The sequence below is a fragment of the Haemaphysalis longicornis genome, unplaced genomic scaffold, assembly GCF_048455015.1.
Source record: "Haemaphysalis longicornis isolate Haplotype H1 unplaced genomic scaffold, Haemaphysalis longicornis Haplotype H1 scaffold_7, whole genome shotgun sequence".
Lineage (NCBI taxonomy): Eukaryota > Metazoa > Arthropoda > Arachnida > Ixodida > Ixodidae > Haemaphysalis > Haemaphysalis longicornis.
In genome coordinates, this window is record NW_027526422.1 from 169,256,035 (window position 1) to 169,274,944 (window position 18,910).

General features: G+C 45.1%; 1 protein-coding gene across 1 annotated transcript in view; it reads right to left on the minus strand.

The window, feature by feature from the left end:
• LOC144147220 (meso-2,3-butanediol dehydrogenase-like) overlaps positions 1-18,910 on the minus strand; it is a 60,970-nt gene that overhangs the window by 17,286 nt on the left and 24,774 nt on the right. The window contains exons 4-5 of the mRNA XM_077679302.1: positions 16,566-16,704; positions 1,228-1,268 (exon numbers count right to left, since the gene is read on the minus strand). Coding sequence (XP_077535428.1) covers positions 1,228-1,268; positions 16,566-16,704 — 180 coding nt within the window. The remainder of the gene's footprint in view (positions 1-1,227; positions 1,269-16,565; positions 16,705-18,910) is intronic.

Consider the following 18,910-nt stretch of genomic DNA (forward strand, 5'->3'; position numbering starts at 1 on the left):
CTTCGGATGAGACATGGGTGGATCGTCACTAGTTATAAACGAGCAATGATCACGAGTGATAAACAACTGAGCACACCTGGTTGATCAGAATTCTATTGTTATGCAGGCATGACTGGCTCAAAAACTGCCCTTCGGTTATGGCTTAGGCCCACGAGTAATGTCTCACCACTCGGTCTCTATCTGGTCATCCGCACGTGAGGTAGAGCGCAACCGTCATCTTTAGTGTGTTGAGTTGGGGCTGTGCTGGTGCGTCACCAGTGAATCGCACTCCGACAGTTAAGTAGTACATTTGCAGCCAACAAACCAATTACTGATTAATTTGTCTGTCGATCCTGCAATTACCCTTTGATATTTATTTTCTTTTGCAGGCAGTTCATCAGGATGAAGACTTTCATAGATTGCTGTAGAAATAAACACTACGTATATCACATTTTTTTCTCGGTATTGAGTCTTGTATTTTTCATTTTCTTACATGATTCACCGCAGGCGCCATTATCTAACAAAAAAGCACACCCCACAATATATACTTCAGAAACCTTTATGAAAAAACCTTGCCTTGGTCGAACAGGTGTAAATTCATTTACCGAGCGAGAGCTCAGTCTTCGCCCGGTAGCGCGAAGTGAATAGCAGGCAATTGTACGCCACGACAAACCAGACACCCTGTTCGACACAGTTAGCGCTGTAGGGAAGGACGCGCCGTGAACGTGGATGCAACGAGTGCCAGGTTGTATGGTTTTGTGGAGTATTTCACATGTATTCTTCCATTCCTGTTCCCCTCTTCGCACCCCTCTCCTTGAAACAAGCAGGTATTTAGACACGAAACAGCACGAAGGGCTTCCCTGACCATAGCTTAGCTTATAGCTCAGATTTGCACTATGAGAAACATGGCATTTTCTCGGTTTGCACCTAGAGTAATTGAGCTGTCGCTTTGAAAAAGCTGGGTTCAAGCAACGACTCCAATAACGCAGCCAGTAGGGAAGTCGACAAAAATTAAGAAAAATGTAGGAGCATTAAATTGTACCTTCAAGTATGACTGACCTCAACTTTAAAAATGAATTTTGTATTAAAAACGATCAAATATTTCTACTGTGTGATGGCGCATTCTAAGCTCGGATACCAATTATACATAATAAAATTGTTTGCAGATGCAGACAAAAATCCTCGGTAATATACTTTTCTGCTTTGCGGACTTTAAAACTGCATGCGCTATCAGTAATAACTACTCACCACAGCTAGTGATGCAAGGCTTGAGACGTTTACAACGCATCCTGAAACAAGTAAAGCCAGTGAATTAGTACTAAACACGGCTTCCAAATTTCAACCTTAACAATGCACTAAATGTCTACAGTTAAGATAAAAGCAAGACATTTTTATGCACAAATAAAGAGCGCAAAGCAAACTGGCGCGATTGCCTCCACTTCTGCGTGAGGGTTTTTTTCATGGCGGCCAACAGGAGTTAGGTGAAGATCTTTACCAAAAAAGCTTTCCGGGTTTCCGAAAAAAACGTTCGGGGTATCGAAGTAAACGTTACCCGGGCTACCGAGTGCTGCTGCTGCTGCTGCTGTAGTTTTGCTCATGCGCGCCCTTACACTAGTAGGTGGCGCTCCCCCCACGCATCGCGGCGGGCGGGGAATTGTCTAAAGTTTAAACGTTTATATGTGAACATCTTCGACAGAACTCTGCCTCCTGGTTGGGTTAAACATGAGGAAGAGGCAAATACACGAACCAAGGTGTTTATTGAAAGCGGGATGCTTTCAATAAACGCCCTTGCGCCCGAAAGCGGAACCTAGCCAAGCGAGTCTACAGGTGTTGTTGGAGGAATTAAAGGACATTAAATGGGATTTTATAGGGCTTAGTGAGGTTAGGAGGACAGGTGAAGCCTTTACGGTACTGAGAATTGGACACGTCCTATGTTACCGTGCTCTAGTCGACAGAAGAGAAGTAGGAGTAGGACTTCTAGTCAATAAAAGCATAGCTGGCAAATAGAAGAACACTATAGCATTAACGAGACGTCTGCAGGTCTTGTCGTTAGGCTCAATAACAGGTACGAACTCTAGGTGGTACAGGGCTACGCGCCCACATCCAGCTACAACCACCAGCTAGTTGAACGCTTCTAAGATGTGGAATCGGCAATTGCTAAAGTAAAAACAGAGTATACCGTAGGTATGTTAGACCTCAATGGTAAAGTAGGCAAGAATCGGGCTGGGGACAAATTAGTTGGGAAATATGGTCTGGGTTGTAGAAACAGCAGGGGTTAACTACTAGAGGAGTTCGCAGAACGGAGTAACCTACGCATCATGAATACCTTCTTGTGTAAACGGGACAGCCGGAAGTGGACGTGCAGCAGCACGAATGGGGAGCATAAAAATAAAATAGACCCCATATTATGTGATAACCCTGCTGTCGTCCATAATGTTGAAGTGTTCGGAAGGGTAAGCTAGAGCGATTCCCGTATGGTAAGATCTCGAATTAGGCTGTATTTGAGGAGTAACCGTAAAGATGATGATGATGATCGTTGGATGTTTATGGCGCAAGGCCAACTGGGGCAAAGAGCGCCAAAACAATAGTCGATGATAGCGGTGAAACCTTAAACACTAAGTAAAATCAGCAAAAACAAAAGTAAAATCACAACACGACAATGAGCATGGCTGGTGTATAGGGCCAGATTTCATGATGCGTGATAGGAAATGAGGTTTAAAAACTTGACGTCGGACAAATACTCAAACACACGTTTCACGGAAACAATGGCATCATCACCTAGGAAAAACGATGGATGTAGGGGAATATGTTGTCTGTAGAGTTCTCTGAAGTGTTTGTGTCGTGTTGTGTCAAGTGCCTTGCATTGTATGAGTATGTGGACCACGGATAGGCCCTCCCCACACCTGCTACACAGGGGTCTTGGAGATCCCGTGAGCAGGCGCGAGTGCGTTACATGCGTATGGCCTATCCGTAACCTAGCTAAGGTAACTTCAATGTGCCTGTTGTGTGAGTCAGTAGTGTATTGTCCCAAGTGTGGTTTTATGACGTGTAGTTTGTTGTCTGTCTGTTCGCTCCAGTCTGCTTGCCAAGTTTTACGGAGTTGCTGTCTTATGTGTGGCTTGAGGTCTGTGTAAGGTAGTGTTGTTATGTTTACTGTGTTTCGGAGTGCAGCATTGGCGGCCATTTCATCCGCCAGTTCATTTCCGCCGATGCCAGAGTGGCCTGGCACCCAACACACAGTCACCTCAAGGTTTGAAGAATACGCCAGCATAATTGATTTGAAGACAAGGTTAACTACATGGTTTTTCGATGACTTTCCGGATGTTAATGCACGGACGACGCTCAGCGAATCTGTATAGATGATGGATTTAGGAATATTATGTTCAACTATGTGATTTACAGCCAGAAAGATGCCATATGCTTCTGCCGAAAAAATACTTGTCTTTGCATTCATGGTTCTACCTCCTTCAGAATTGGGTCCATGAGCAGCACAAGACACCACAGTGAACGTTTTGGAAGCATCACTGAAAAACTCTGCAGCCCTGTATTTTTCCTGCAGATACATGAAATGCTGCTGAATCGCAATTCTTGGTGCCCTGTTCTTATCAAGATGCGTAAAAGACAGGTCACACAGCACAGGGCGCACATTCCATGCTGGTATAAAATCAGTGATGGGTGTCTTGTGAATGTCTAAAAAGGGTACGTCATGCTCAGAGGCTTCCTCTCTTACCCTAAGTGAAAAAGGCAGAGAGATGGATGGACGATTTAAGAACAGTTGTTGTGAGGATGTGTTATTAATGGTGGAATTAAAAGGGTGGTTAGTCAGGGCCATGATTTTCGAGGCATACAACAAATCCATGTAAATCCTCTGGTGATATAGGGACCATTTATCACACTCGGCGTAGAGGCTCTCGACAGGGCTAGTGCGAAAAGCACCACATGCAAGGCGAAGACCCAGATGCAGCACTGGGTCGAGCATTTTCAGTGCCGTTTTTGTGGCAGACCCATAAATGACGCTGCCATAGTCCAATCGGGACCCCACTAGGCTTGTAAAAATGCGTAAGAGGAGTTGCTTGTCCGTTCCATAGGACTGGTGTGACAAGATTTTAAGAATGTTGAGAGCCTTTAGACATTTATGTTTCAATTGCCTAATGTGAGGGATGAATGTAAGTTTTTCATCCAACACCACTCCTAAAAACTTGTGTTCCTTCCTCACAGGAAGCGAAACGCTATTAAGTGTAATGTCTGGGTCCGGATGGATCCCACGCTTCCTGGAGAAGACACCACAGGTGCTTTTTTCTGGATTAAATTTAAACCCATTCTTGTCTGCCCAGCTGGCAAGTTTTTTGACAGCGAGCTGGACTTGACGCTCACAGATGGACATATTGCTTGATTTAAAAGACACCTGGACGTCATCTACATACATGGAATAAGAAATTGTACGCGGCAATGCCTTCCCAAGGGAGTTCATTTTAACTATGAAAAGAGTGCAGCTTAAAACTCCACCTTGCGGAACGCCGTTTTCTTGTACATGAACCATTGAGAGTGCGCTACCAACTCTCACACGAAAAGTTCTTTCGGACAAATAACTAACAAGAATGTTCATCATGTTCCCTGAGACACCAAATGACTTCAGGTCCCTGAGGATCCCGTAGCGCCAGGTGGTGTCATATGCCTTCTCAAGGTCAAAAAACACCGTTGTGCAAAACTGTTGGTGAATGAAAGCGTCCTTTATGTATGATTCAAGGGCGACAAGCTGGTCATTTGTAGATCGCCCCGCCCTGAAGCCTGCCTGGCAGCTCTCGAGAAGACCGTTGTACTCCAGAAAGTACACAAGTCTCCTGTTTAGCATCTTCTCGAGGAGCTTGCACAGGCAGCTTGTAAGGGCGATGGGCCGATAGCTAGCGGGAGAGGAAGGGTCCTTCCCTTCCTTCAGGAAAGCCACTACTATGGCCTCCCTCCAAGAGCGAGGAATGTGCCCCGAAAGCCATATGTAGAATGTATAGATGTATATGTATATGTATAGAATGTATATGTATAGATGTAGAAGTGTTTCAAGGGTGTCTGAGTGTAGGTGTTGTATCATGGTGTATGTGATTTTGTCTGCACCTGGAGCTGAAGGCTTACATGTTGCCAGGGCTGACTTCAGCTCATGAGTTGAAAAAAGAGAATTGCAAGAAGTGTGCGACTTGTTGCTATCACGCAGTGATTTCTTCTCCGCAGACATTTTGTGCTTCATGAAAGTGTTTGTGTAGTGTGCTGAGCTGGACACGTGTTCAAAGTGTTGTGCAAGTGTGTTGGCCTGGTCTTCGAGTGTGTCCCTGTTGTGCTAACCAGGGGCAGGCTGTGTGTCTGATGTCCTTTCAGCTTGCGTATATGTGTCCAGACTTTGTGTGTGTCCGTGTATGAATTAATGGATGTCAAGAAGGTGCGCCAACTCTCTCGTTTTGCCTCACGGCGCACACGTTTTCCCATCGCCTTTGCCCTTTTGAACAAGAGGAGGTTTCCCGACGTGGGGTACCGACGAAGGATACACCACGCCTTGTTCTGGGCCTCCCGCGCCCGCCTACAGTCATCATTCCACCACGGCCTCCGCTGGTTGCGCGGGGCACCACAGGCGTGGGGAATGGACTTTTCGGCGGCGTCGAGGATGTGCGCCGTGAGTAGTTGGGAAGCTTCTTCAACGTGTAGGTGTCTAATGGTTGTGTGGTGTAGTTTGGATGTCTCTGTAAATGTACTCCAGTTTGCTCTGGCTTCATTGAACCTGTTAAGGGAAGGTGAACTGTTCGGGCCTTTACCTATGTATGTTAATGTGGTTGGGAAGTGGTCACTACCATATGGGTTAGTGCCAACATCCCACTCAAGAGATGGAAAGAGAACTGCGGAACCAATAGCCAAGTCGAGGTGTGAATATGTGTTGTGTCCTATATTATAGTAGGTAGGCTTGTTTTTATTGAATAGGCATGCTCCTGAGGATGTTAGAAATTTTTCTATAAGGCGACCTCGGGCATCCGTGCGAGAAGAGCCCCAGAGTACATTGTGTGCATTGAGGTCGCCTAAAAGGATAAATGGTGCAGGTAGCTGATCTACAAGGCCCTCGAAATCCGAGCTTGAGAGCTGGAAATCAGGGGGGATGTAAACGGAGCATAGTGTTATTAGCCTATTGAATATTATTGTACGAATGGCAACAGCCTCAAGGACGGTCTGTAATTGGATAGTGTGACACGCCAGGGACTTTCGGGCAATGATGGCCAACCACCGGAAGATGTAGCACCACCGTCCCTGTCCTTCCTAATTACCAGGTAACTATTCAAAAAGTTTGTATGTTTGGAATTTAAATGTGTTTCTTGTATACACATGACACTTGGCTGATTGGAGTGCAGTATTTCGTACACATCGTCAAGATTTTTAAGGAGGCCTCTACAGTTCCATTGAATTATGTTTTCTCTTCCCATTATTTAGTGTGAGAGCTACTGGAGTGTGTATGTTTATGTGTCATCTTTCGGGGCTGTGACTCTCGTCTTTTTGGGCTTGTCGGGAGGCTTTGGCGTCGGGACACGTTCCTTGCGGTGCACCGCAGACAAGAACGGTCCGACATCCGTTTCGTCGTCTGATGTCCTCGGAGTGCCTGACTGATTAGGCCCCTTGGACCGCGCACCCTTTTGGGCGCGCTTTGACTGACCCACAACCACCGAGGGTTTAAGGAATGCCTCGGGTGGCGCAGGCGGTGCGGTGGGAGTGGGAGCTGCCGCTGGTTCCTCCGTCTCCATCTCGTCTGCGCCCTCGCTTGTGGTTTGGGACGCTGGAGTGGAAGTGGAGGATGCAGCATCGCTCCCAGCAGACGTGGTTGCCCCCACAGCCGCTGCTGGCTCAGCGAGCGGTGCGGAGGCGGGTTGGGCTGCCTGAGGCAACCCAGGGGGGGGCGGGGGCGGGACCAAGTCCGACTCGCGGTACTGGGTCCCCGCAGAAACCAGACGCCGCTCCGCCCCCCGGCGAGCTGCGTTGGCGTACCTCCCCAGAGGGAAAGAGGCGAACCTCTTCCGCGCCTCTGGGAAGGTGATGTTTTCAGTGACCTTGATGTTAATGATTTTCTTTTCTAATTGGAACTTTTCATATTTTCTGGAGTAGGCCGCATGTGGGCCCTGGCAGTTTACGCAAAGAAGTTGTTGAACGTTACAGTTGTCGGACGGGTGGTCGTGCTGGGCGCATTTTGCGCAGGTAAGTCGGCCGCGACAGGAGTTTGTGCCGTGCCCGAACCGTTGGCACTTGAAACAGCGCCGCGGGTTCGGGATGTACGGCCTGACTGAACATCGGATGTAACCTGCGTTGATGAATTCTGGAAGGATGGACTTGTCAAAGGTTAGGATGAGGTGCTTTGTCGGTATTTGTTTATCGTCTCTACGGATGGTTATGCGCCTGACCGCTGTTACGCCCTGACTACGAAGGCCCTCCAGCAGGTCAGCTTCAGATTCATTTAGTAGGACATACTCGGAAATCACGCCCTGGGAGCTGTTTAGGCTGCGGTGGGGCGTGACTCGGATTGGCAGATCGGCGATGCTGGTTTGAGCAAGAAGTTTATTGGCCTGATCCTGGCTACTGACCTCGACAAGAATTTCACCGTTTCGATGTTTTTTGGCCTTATACGACCCTCCAACAATAACGTCAAGAAACTTTGAAATGAGAAATACAGACTGTGAAGCAAGAGGCTTTGATTGGTCTACAGATTCCATTACGATGAAGCGAGGATAGTTGTTTGGTTTCGGAGGACTCAAGTTAGGAAGTGGTGGAAAAGAAACTTCGGTGCGGCCCCTTTTCGGGGGCCGATCACGTCTGGGGGGGGGGGGGTTGATTTATCCATGTGGCATAGGAAAAAGCAGGGTGACGGGGGTACTTTCTTCTTTGACCTTACCCTGGTAGCCAAAGAGGTCCCGGAGCTCCCTGCCTGGTGAACAGACAGGGAGCCCATCCGCCGGAGCTTGACCTGGGCTCCGACGGCCACCGTTCGTGGTTTCTAACCCTTCACCTATAAACACATTGCCACGGTTGGATCCAGCGTATGTTTGGGGGCTCGGGGTCCGCGGTATCGCCAGTACCGTCACCAAGATTGCTCAAGGTGCCCCGTGCGGGGGTAACCGTAAAGAGGTGAACGAAAGCAGCCGATTAATGAGGTATCAGCAAGGCGTAAATAAAATGATTCAGGATCTCCCTGCAGAACCGATATTCAGCTTTACCAAGGAAGCAGAATTTATGACACAGGAAGCCAGCGGAAATATTAAACGCATTATCACGGAGTGTGCAGTAGAAGTCGGGGGAACAATGCTGGACAGGATACTGCTAAACTTTCCGAAGAGACGAAGGATCTAATTAGAAAACGACCGTTCATGACAATCCACAACGCCGCGTACATAATACGACTAGCGGAGCTTTCGATGTTAATCAATAAGCGTAAGAGAGCTGAGGTACGGAAGTAAAATATGGAGATGATTGAATGTGCTGTAAAGATTGGAAGCATCCTGAAAGCAGTGAAGAGGCGTCTTGGCGTCGGGACACATCAGATGTATGAATCTAAAGATAAGCAAGGCGATGTCATCATAAATAGGGATAAAATAGTCATAGTAGCCAACGAGTTCTTTAGAGATCAGTACAGTAGCCGGGACATCCATTATAATGCCGAATAAGAAAGTAGCTCAGAGGTGATAGACATCCCACCAATAACGACAGAAGCAAGAAAGGCTTTGAAAGAACTGAAAGAGGGCAAAGCACCTGGTGAGGATCAGATAACAGCAGGCCTCTTGAAGGATGGTGGGAAAATTATGCTCGAAAAACTGGCAAACCTGTATACGAAATGCCTAATGATTGCGAGTGTACCGGAATCTTGGAAGAATGCGAACATCATCCTAATTCATAAGAAAGGTGACATGAAGGACGTTAAAAATTACAGGCTGATCAGCTTACGGTCAGTCGTCTACGGGGTATTTACCAAGGTAATTGCTAACAGAATTTTTCTCACGTTAGATTTAAGTCAACCTAGAGAACAAGCACGGTTCCGTAAACACTATTCAACAATGGACCATATTCACACGATCAATCAGGTGATAGAGAAGTGCGCTGTGTACACGAAACCCCTATGCATAGCCTTCATAGATTATGAGCTTTTGACTCGGAGGAAAGCTCAGCAGTCTTTCAGGCATTACGGAATCAGGGTGTAGATGATCATTACGCAAGAATATTAGAGGATATTTACTATGGATCCAAAGCTACCATCATCTTCCATAAGCGGGAGCAGTAAAATACCAATAAGGAAGGGCGTAAGACAAGGAGACACAATCACTCCATTGTTATTCACAGCATGTTTACAACAAGTATTCAGAACATTGGAATAGGAACAGGTTGGAGGAAGGGTTAATGGAGAATATCTTAGTAACCTGAGATTTTCTGATGACGTTGGCTTGCTACGTTAGTCGTAAGAAGAACTGCAAATCCTGCATTCAGCCCTGAGCGAACACAGTAGAACCGTGTGTCTGAAAGTTATTATGCAGAAAACTAAAGTAATGGTCAATAACCTCTGGATAGCACAACGGTTTGAGATAGGTGGCGACGGAGTGGAAGTGTCAAACGAATATATCTATTTAGTCAAGTTGTTGCCCCGGATCCCAACCATGAGGCAGAGATAATTAGAATAATGAAAATAGGGTGGAGTACATGTGGAAGACATTCTCAGGTAATGAAAGGCAGCCTACGATTGTCCCTAAAGAAGAAAGAGAGTGGGCACGGCGAAAGCGCTGGGCGCAGGTCACTCATCATGCGTTTTGTTGTCAGCTTACAGGCCGTACTGCTGTCTGCGTCCGCATCGCCGATACCCGTGTGCGCAGCTAAAACCTTCCACGGGCTGCGCAGTGGAAATCAAGCATCAAGTTACCGCGAAATCATCGAGGATGGGCCGCCCCTAACGTCAGTACGCGGCTTTGTGACGTCATCAGCAAGCTCCCCTATTAACACTGCACCACTCCGTTTGAACCTCAGTGGGCACGGCGAAAGCGCTGGGCGCGGGTCACTCATCATGCCTTTTGTTGTCGCCTTACAGGTCAGTTACAGTTCCTTGCGAAGTGCTGATAGATTTCTTGTTGTCGTGCCGTGCCCACACACGTGCGCCCGTATTGCGTATGACTGTTTTTGTGTTTGCAAATTGTTGGTTTGTGTTGATGTCGAGGAAAACACTGGACCCACGGTAGAGGAGATGTTGGAACAGCTGTTGGAAGGCCAGCAGTCAATTAAAACTGACATTTCTTACTTAAAAAACCGCCTGGAGATCACGGGAAAATTGATGTATGGTTTTGGTGCTCGAGTGACAAAACTAGAAGAGGAGGTAAAGGAATTAAAAGACAAGGCGACCCTGAACGAAAGTCGTTGCTTAACAGAATTTGAAAGGGCACTTCACTTGCTGCAGGGAAGACTGGTAGATTTAGAGGACCGAAGCCGTCGGTCAAATTTGATTATTTTCGGTGTTCCTGACATAGCTGAAGAATCGGAAGAAGCACTGCGAACCACAGTTATTAAAGAGGTGTTTCAGGATAAACTGGGAGTCACTTGCTTATCGGTCGCTCGAATTCACAGGCTTGGTAGGCCGAAGCAAATTCACCCAGTTATTCTTTATTTTCAAGATTACAGGTAAAAGCAAGCTATCTGGAGCAACGTTACAAAGCTAAAAGGAACACCAATATCTATTAAAAATGACTACTGCGCAGACACTCTCAGAAAGCGCAAACTACTCTGGGACAGCGTGAAGGCGGATAAGGACGCTGGAACGAAAGTGTCATTGGTAAACAATAGGCTCTGGGTTTGTGACACTGCTTACACGTGGGATAATGCCTCGCGCACACGCAAGGCAGAGCCAAAATCAAACCGTGTAAGCCACAAGGTGCCAACCGCTGTTCCTAGCTAGCGACTACAGCCTTGCCAACTTCGCTTGCTTTCTTTCAATTCTCGGAGTATTGTAAATAAGTTAGATAAACTTGAAGATTTGTTGCTGCTATATGACCCGCATGCTTGCGTCCTCACAGAAACTTGGCTAAACGATTTTATTCGAGATGATGAAGTTGTGTCGCCGGAATATCAGTTGCACAGACGAGACAGAGGCTCCCGTGGCGGTGGCGTAGCTGTAGTGGCACGAAAAGGTGTTGACGTACAAGTTCTTGACCAAATTGATAACCATAAAAGCTTGTTCTTGAGAGTGGCGCTTTTTGGTATTACGTTCGTTCTAGGCGCTGTTTATCGCCCTCCGGAGTCCGATTCCTCGTACCTGAACCAATTGTACTATCACGCACTAAAATTTCAAGAAAAGGATGTAATATTAACCGGTGATTTTAATTTGCCTTTTATTGATTGGCAGAGGCTTAGCTATGGCTGTTCCACCCACGGAGACACTATATTGGACTTTATGTTTTCGCTGAACCTAAAACAAGTAGTGACGACAAACACAAGAGAAAATTCGGTTCTAGATCTTTTGTTTCTCAGTGAACTTTTTGGGAGTGGAACTCTGTCAGTTGAAAATGGTATTTCAGATCACAAGTTAATTTTTTACTCATGGAACAACAGTACTGTTGAAAGAAAAAAATACTTCTGGAATGAAAATTATCACGGACTTTGTCCGAGCAGATGATGTTGCAATAATAGACTACCTGGATGCTAATCATTGCGGGCCTATCAGTAATGTTGCGACAGGTTGGCAGCTTTTTTATAATGTTGTTCAGTATTGCATCGAAAACTTTGTGACAACAAAAACGTTCCGCCAGCGTCGTCAAAACCCGTGGATTACCGGAGAAATAATCCAAACTAAACGCAAAATCAAGCGGTTGAGGAAAAAACGTAAAAGAGAATCGGAGCAGTTTACAATCCTTAAGGACGCTTTGCTAAAGAAGGTTAGAGAAGCAACAAATACATTTTTCAACAACACTCTAGCAGAGTTTAAAAAAACGATCCATCGAAATTCTTGCGCTACTTAGGCAACAGAAAAACTGAAGTGTCCAAATTGAATGTTGAGGGAGTTGCTTTGACTGATGCTTTTAGCATAGCGGAAAGCTTTAATCGTTACTTTCACATTGTTTTTTTTTTTTGGAACGTGAAGAATATGAGCCCCGAACCAGAGCATCGGACATCCCACAGGTCATTACGGTAACGCGAGAAGGTGTTTTGGCGATGATTTTAAGCATTGATAAACGGAAAGCCGCGGGGCCGGACGGCCTCCCAAACCAGTTTTTGAGGCGATATGCTGAACAACTGTCTTGGTTTTTAACGGAATTATTTAATTTGTCACTTGCTACGGGTGCTATTCCAGATGACTGGCGTAACGCACGTGTAGTTCCTATACATAAGAAGGGCAGCCGGCTTCTGCCTTATAACTACCGCCCGGTTTCCATGACCAGGCAATGCTGCAAAATGTTAGAGCATATTGCTAAATAAATACGAGAATTTCTTGTTGTACATAAGCTGTTGTCACTTGACCAACACGAGTTTAGAAAAGGTATGTCCACTATTACCCAGCTAATATCAACTTTACATGACTTGTTCAGTGTTCTTAACAAGGCTGACCAAGTTGATGTTTTGTTTATGGATTTTTGCAAGGCCTTCGACAAGGTACCGCATGGCAAATTGTTATACAAGTTGGAGAGCATTGGTCTTCCCCGCTGTATGATTTGGTGGATTTTCGCATACCTAAAAAACAGAAAACAATTAGTACAAGTGCAAAATGTTTCTTCTGGTATGCTTCCTGTCACCTCCGGGGCCCCACAAGGCAGTGTATTAGGAACTTTATTGTTTTTAATTTATATAAATGATTTAGCAGAAGTTATTCCACGTAATGTTTCAATAAGAATGCTTGCCGATGACTGTGTTGTTTTTAGAACAATCGAGACCGAAAGCGACCATGCTTCTTTACAGGCAACTGTTGTGGCAATTCATGACTGGTGTGTGAGGTGGGGCATGGCCCTGAATGGTGAAAAACTGTCCTTCTGCGTGTAACAAGAAAAAAAATCCCGAGTGTTTGCAGTTACCAGCTTAACAGCAACACTATTAAAGAGGTTGATAAATATAAATACCTTGGGGTAACACTAACCAATAATCTATCGTGGGGGGCGCACATTTCTGAAATCTGCATGTCAGCTTTTCAAAAATTATGTTTCCTTAAGAGGAAACTTTGAAATGCCACTTCAAGTGTTCGGCTTTTAGCGTACAATGCGTGTGTGAGGTCCAAGGTAGAATACGCGTCGGCACTATGGGACCACATGTTAAGAAGGATATATTAAAACTTGAACGCGTACAGAGGAAAGCCGTAAGATTTACTTTTGGCAAACATAAAAGGACAGATTCGCCGTCATCGATTATGAAAGATAATAACATTGCTACGTTGGAAACACGCAGAAAATTAAGTCGGCTGCTTTTACTTAACAAGTTTCTTTCAGGAAAAATTGCTCTAAATGAGACGAATCTTATCCAACCTGCTCTGACACGAAAAACAAGGCGCACTGCTAAACATGCCATAACCCCTATTTTTGCGAAGACTAATTCATATAAGTATAGTTTCTTTCCCAGAACGGTGAGTGAATGGAATGACTTGCCACCAAATGTTGTCAATTCCAAAAATTTTTTACAATAGTTGGAACGCTTCTTTAGTGTTCTGTTGAAACCGCAGTTTTGGCGGTGCATGCTATTTTGTGGTTATTAAGGTGCTATTACATTTTATGCTGTTTTCTTTTTTCCATCTTGGTTTACTAGGTTATGGTTTGTGCGTTTTGTGTTCTGCATTTTATTAACTTTAAGCTCTTATGTTCTCAGTGTTGACGATAGCTCTGTTACCTGTTTTTGTTTTGGCATTATGTCTGCTCATTGTACTCGCGTAGTCCACTGTGAGACTTTTTGAATTAATATTGCTTATCATTGTTTATGTAATGCCCCTCCTGCCAGGACCAAAGAATTGGCCTGCAGTATTCCAAAATAAATAAACTAAATAAATAAATAAGTGTCTGATAGCTGCATCTTACTGGGAGTCATCTACGGGGCAGAAACTTGGAGGCTCAGTATGAGGGTTCAACTTAAACTGAGGACGACGCAGCGAGGAATAGAACGGAAGATGATAGGTGTAACATTTAGGGACAAGAAGAGAGCTGAGTGGGTCAGGTAACAAACGCGTATTAATGACATATTAGTGGAAATTAAGAAGAAATAGACGTGAGCAGGGCATTTAATCTAATTTAATCTAATCTAAGATAATGGTTGGTCATTAAGGGTGACAGAGTGGATCCCTAAAGAAAGCAAGCGTGGGAGGGGGCGCCAGAAAGTTAGATGGGCAGATGAGATCAAGAAGTTTGCGGGTCGCAGTTAGCAGTGGACCGGGATAATTGTAGAATAATGGGAGAGGTTATTGGCCTGAAGTGGGCGTAGATAGTCTGGTGATGATGATGGTGAATGCATAGAAATGGCGAAGATGCAAAACCGACCTTTGTATTTAGCCTTTCTAGACATTCAAGTGGCGTGTGGTAACAGAGACGGAGCGGCTATAAAATATCCTGGAGGACGAGGGAGGGGGCAGAACGTATAAACTTACTGAAAGAACTTCACCGGAAGAACCAAGCGCCAGCACAGTGGACGGAAAGCTAATATACAAAGCTAAAATAGGCTTGTATAGACCAGCACGGGTTTGAAACAAGGATGTCCTCGCTATCCACTGCTGTTCACGATCTACATGGCGGGATACAGAGTACAGTAGAGGGCAGTTGGCGGGGATTCGATTTGTCATAGAATTAAAACGGGCGAGGGGTGGAACAAGGGGTTCCAGAATTAACGTACGCACACGACGTACTGTTGATGCCGGACAAGTGGATAGGTATACAGGACTTGGTAGATACATGCGGTAAAGAAGTTACACACATAGGACTAGTTTTTAGCTGAAAAAAAAATCGGGCGTCATAGTCTTTAACGAGGACAACAAGAACAATACAGTATCATTCAACAAGTAGAAATACGATGGGTAGAAGAGTACCATTATTTAAAAGCACATCTTAACGACGGCGGAGACTACACGAACAAAAGAAGGCGGAACGCGGCTATAATGAAGCATAGGGCGCTCTGGGGCTACAACAAAGACGGGGTTGTAAGGGGAGTCTAGAAAAGGGTCATGGTACCAAGATTAACATTCGAAAATTCGGCTCTCTGCATGAAACCGGATATCCAAGCAGGCCTGGAAATGAATCAGAGGACGATACGGAGACTGGCCTGAGGGGCTCACAGGAAAGTTACGAACGAAGCAGTACAGAGCAAAATAGGCTGGTCTTCCTTCGAGGTGAGGTACGCGCAAGGCAAGATAAAGTGGGAAGATTGACTTCGTTACACAGAGCACAAAAATGGGCAGCGAGAGTGTTTATTTACTTGCATATGAGTAGCACGGGCACGCGGTGGAGACGGAGGACCATACAGCTTACCAGGTGGTACGGAAAGTCGGTAGGGGAAGGTGGGTTTTACACAACAGTTAAAAAGTAGGTAAAGTCAGCAGATACGACCAAAAGGGCACCGAGAATGGAAGCGAGAAAACCCTGGAGGCTTATAGGACAGGTAAACTAGAGATCAGGAATGAAGGTATCTATTTTTGTACGAGAGGCAGGGCATTGGTTTCTGAAGCACGGGAGGTGTGCCTGAGAACCCGGGAATACACGGATATCTACATGCAGCAGGACGAAACATGCGCATGCTGTGGCAGAGATTGGAAACCGATATATATTATTGGGAGGGACTGCAGATACGACCGCCACGGCAGGGAAATGATGTTTGCGGAGGTTTTGGGATTTGGGGTGAGAGGGAGCCGCAACTTCCGAGCCATAGAGGTGTTCAAGAGGCGGCTTGATTGGTGTTGTAAGTAAAGCAGGGAACATATAGATACGTCGGGTGAGTAGTCACACGAATTAGAATTTAGAACAGCGAGAGCAAAAAAAAAAGGGAGAAGGGAGCGATGGGAGTCTAAAACAGGGGTGGGGCAGCTTCGGGGAGGGCGCAAATTTAACAGGTTAGTCTTAAGTAAGGCAAGTAAGTGAAATAAAACAGGCAAGTCGGTTGCTGTCAACCCACATCCCGATTCAAAGGAAGCGGCACTAATCATCATAATTATTATCATCAGTGCCTATACAGAAACACTGGCTTAATTTTATACTTTGGGGTAATTATTGCATTGATACATGATTTGTGCCTCATCTTGAGCAATTGTGCACTTGTGGCCTAGCTACGGCAGCCTACGCGGCAATGCCGCAGCGCAGTGGTCAGCCCGAAAGCTTGCATACGACGAGCGTGTGCCTGTGGGGCCCAGTAGGCTGGAAAATGGCATTGCAACACGTGTGACCCAAGTTCGATTCACACTAGGGAAAGCGCTAATCGGTGAGAAGACCCTGCATTGGGTGCGTTGCGCGCTACGTTAGGCGTTAGGCGCTACTGTAGCTAGCCGTGACGCCTGAAGAGCTTCAACGACAAGCCAGTGCCCTCAAGTGTTTCGCACGTAATAATGATGTTTCAGATACGCAAATTAGTTAATAATACTAATATCACACCTTTGGTTTTGCGCAGAAAAGGCAGCGTCTTCCGCAGCATGCACAGTGGACCTTCAACGTTTGTAGCGAAAAGATTCCTGACGTCATCCATGGTACAGGTATCTATCGGTTCTTTCTTGTTGATTCCAGCATTGTTCACCTAAATGAGAAAGATTAGTTCGATGTATATTACCCACTGGTGGTAAGTGAAACACAATACATAGATAGGGCAGCAACTAGGGAAGCTGACCAACGATGATGAAAAGGCATGTTCCGCCTGCGACTATTTTCAGCCACCTCATGTCTAGAGAATCAGTACAACTGGTGTCAATGTCATATTGCCAGAAAAATCAATGCACCTATATTTCACATTTCTAATGACAAATAGCACGTATTCGAAATGCTGTGTGTTCATGTCAAGGGTATGAACGCCGCCTCATATATGCAGGAGACATTTGACCTTTAATGGAAGTGATAGACTGCAGCAATACTCCAGGATGTTATGTGTAAAAGGTGTTGATCTGGTATTATCCTTCTCATAAACTACGCGCCAACATGGCATTCTTAATTATGTTTGGGACATTGATATCTATACCTATAAGAAGTTCCTGACTCACTCACTCACTCACTCACTCACTCACTCACTCACTCACTCACTCACTCATGCATCACTCACTCACTCACTCACTCACGCACTCACGCACTCACTCACTCACTCACTCACTCACTCACTCACTCACTCACTCACTCACTCACTCACTCACGTACTCATAAACGCCCAGCAAATACTGCTATACCTAGAGAGCTGAAACTTCGGGCTTACATTGTATAATGGCGTGGGGGCTTACTAAGGCGATATTTTTCAAAATTTTACTCTTAACCAAGAAAAGTGGGCAATGGCGTCTTCTTAAATTCGTCAGTATATCGCTCACCTGTTCACGTAGTGATGTGCTTTTGCTAATATGCACAGGCCTTAAGAATATCTTAAACGTAGTGCAAGGTTTCACCCTAACAAACATTATTTGGGCGATTTCTCATTTCGGAACAAAATGAGTGTTTTTTAACGATTGTTCAATAAGTGTTTCAGTAACGGCGTGTGGTTGGGCTAGTTGCTACTGCATTTGAAGGGTTGGTAGTTGGTACTCAATTTCCTTATCGTCCTATCTCTCACACGCAGAATTTCCCCCTTGAAAAAGTGTCTGAATGTTTGATTTATCTGTTTTTTTTTATTTTTTTTTATTTCAAGTAACCTCAATCGCACAAGCACCGCAGAGGGGAGTGGTTTTTGGAAAAAATACAAATAATAAGTAACAAAGCGGCAAGAATGTAACATAGACTACATATGCTGGTAGTACTGAAAACAAAAGTACATAGGAAAATACGCTAGGGGTTCTTCTGGACGGATCTCTAGAAATATTCCCATTGTAAACAACAAGCGGAAAGCATTTGCTGGCTACAAAGCAAACTACACAATATGTACACAGTACTACTCAAGAAATGAGCAACATGCGCTCAACAACCTTTATTCAAGACAAAATGAAAATAAAAAAACAAATAATCACAACAACATGAACAGAAAAATATTCACGTGGACTCACTACACCCAAAAAAGGCGGACAACGATCGGCGAAAAACATTTCAATTTGCTATTGATGCTTTATCGCCGGGAAAGTAGTTCCATTCGGTCGAGGTTAGCGGAAAGAAAGAATAAAAGAATGAGTTTGTGTGGTAAAAAATGTTCGCGACTTTATAGGCGTGGTCGACACGACAAGAGCAATAAGATGGCCTTGCAATTAGTTTAGTGGCTAAACGCTGGTGGTAATAAATTTTATTGAATGTGCTTAGAGGGAAAACATTTCTTTGTAATGATAACAGCGCCAGCTGCACAGTTGCGCTAGCAGTTCTGTTGTAGTTTGAAAGGGTGAAACGGGCGGTGTTATTCTGAACAAGTTCAAGGGTGTATTATAAAGAACTTTGACTCGGATCCCAGATTGAGGCGCCATATTCTAATTTTGGTCCAACAAGATTTTTGTAGAATAACAGCTTTAATGATACCGGGGCTTTGCGGCAATTTCGCCGAAGGTGGGCTAATGTGCGGTTGGCATTACTGATTATGTATTCGATAAGTGCTCTCCATGAGATAATCACTCCTAAATAGCGAAAAGATGAGGAGGCTTTCAACTGGGTGCCACTGAGGTTTTTAACTCAAGGTGGTTTGTTTTTGCAAGTAAACCGCTTTAGTTTGCATTTGTCAGGGCTTAGTTGCATTTTCCAAGTTTCGCAGCACAGCAGGATATTATTTAAATGTGACTGCAGCAATGCTGGTCAGTATCATTCCCTGTTTCTCCATAACGGAAACAGTCGTT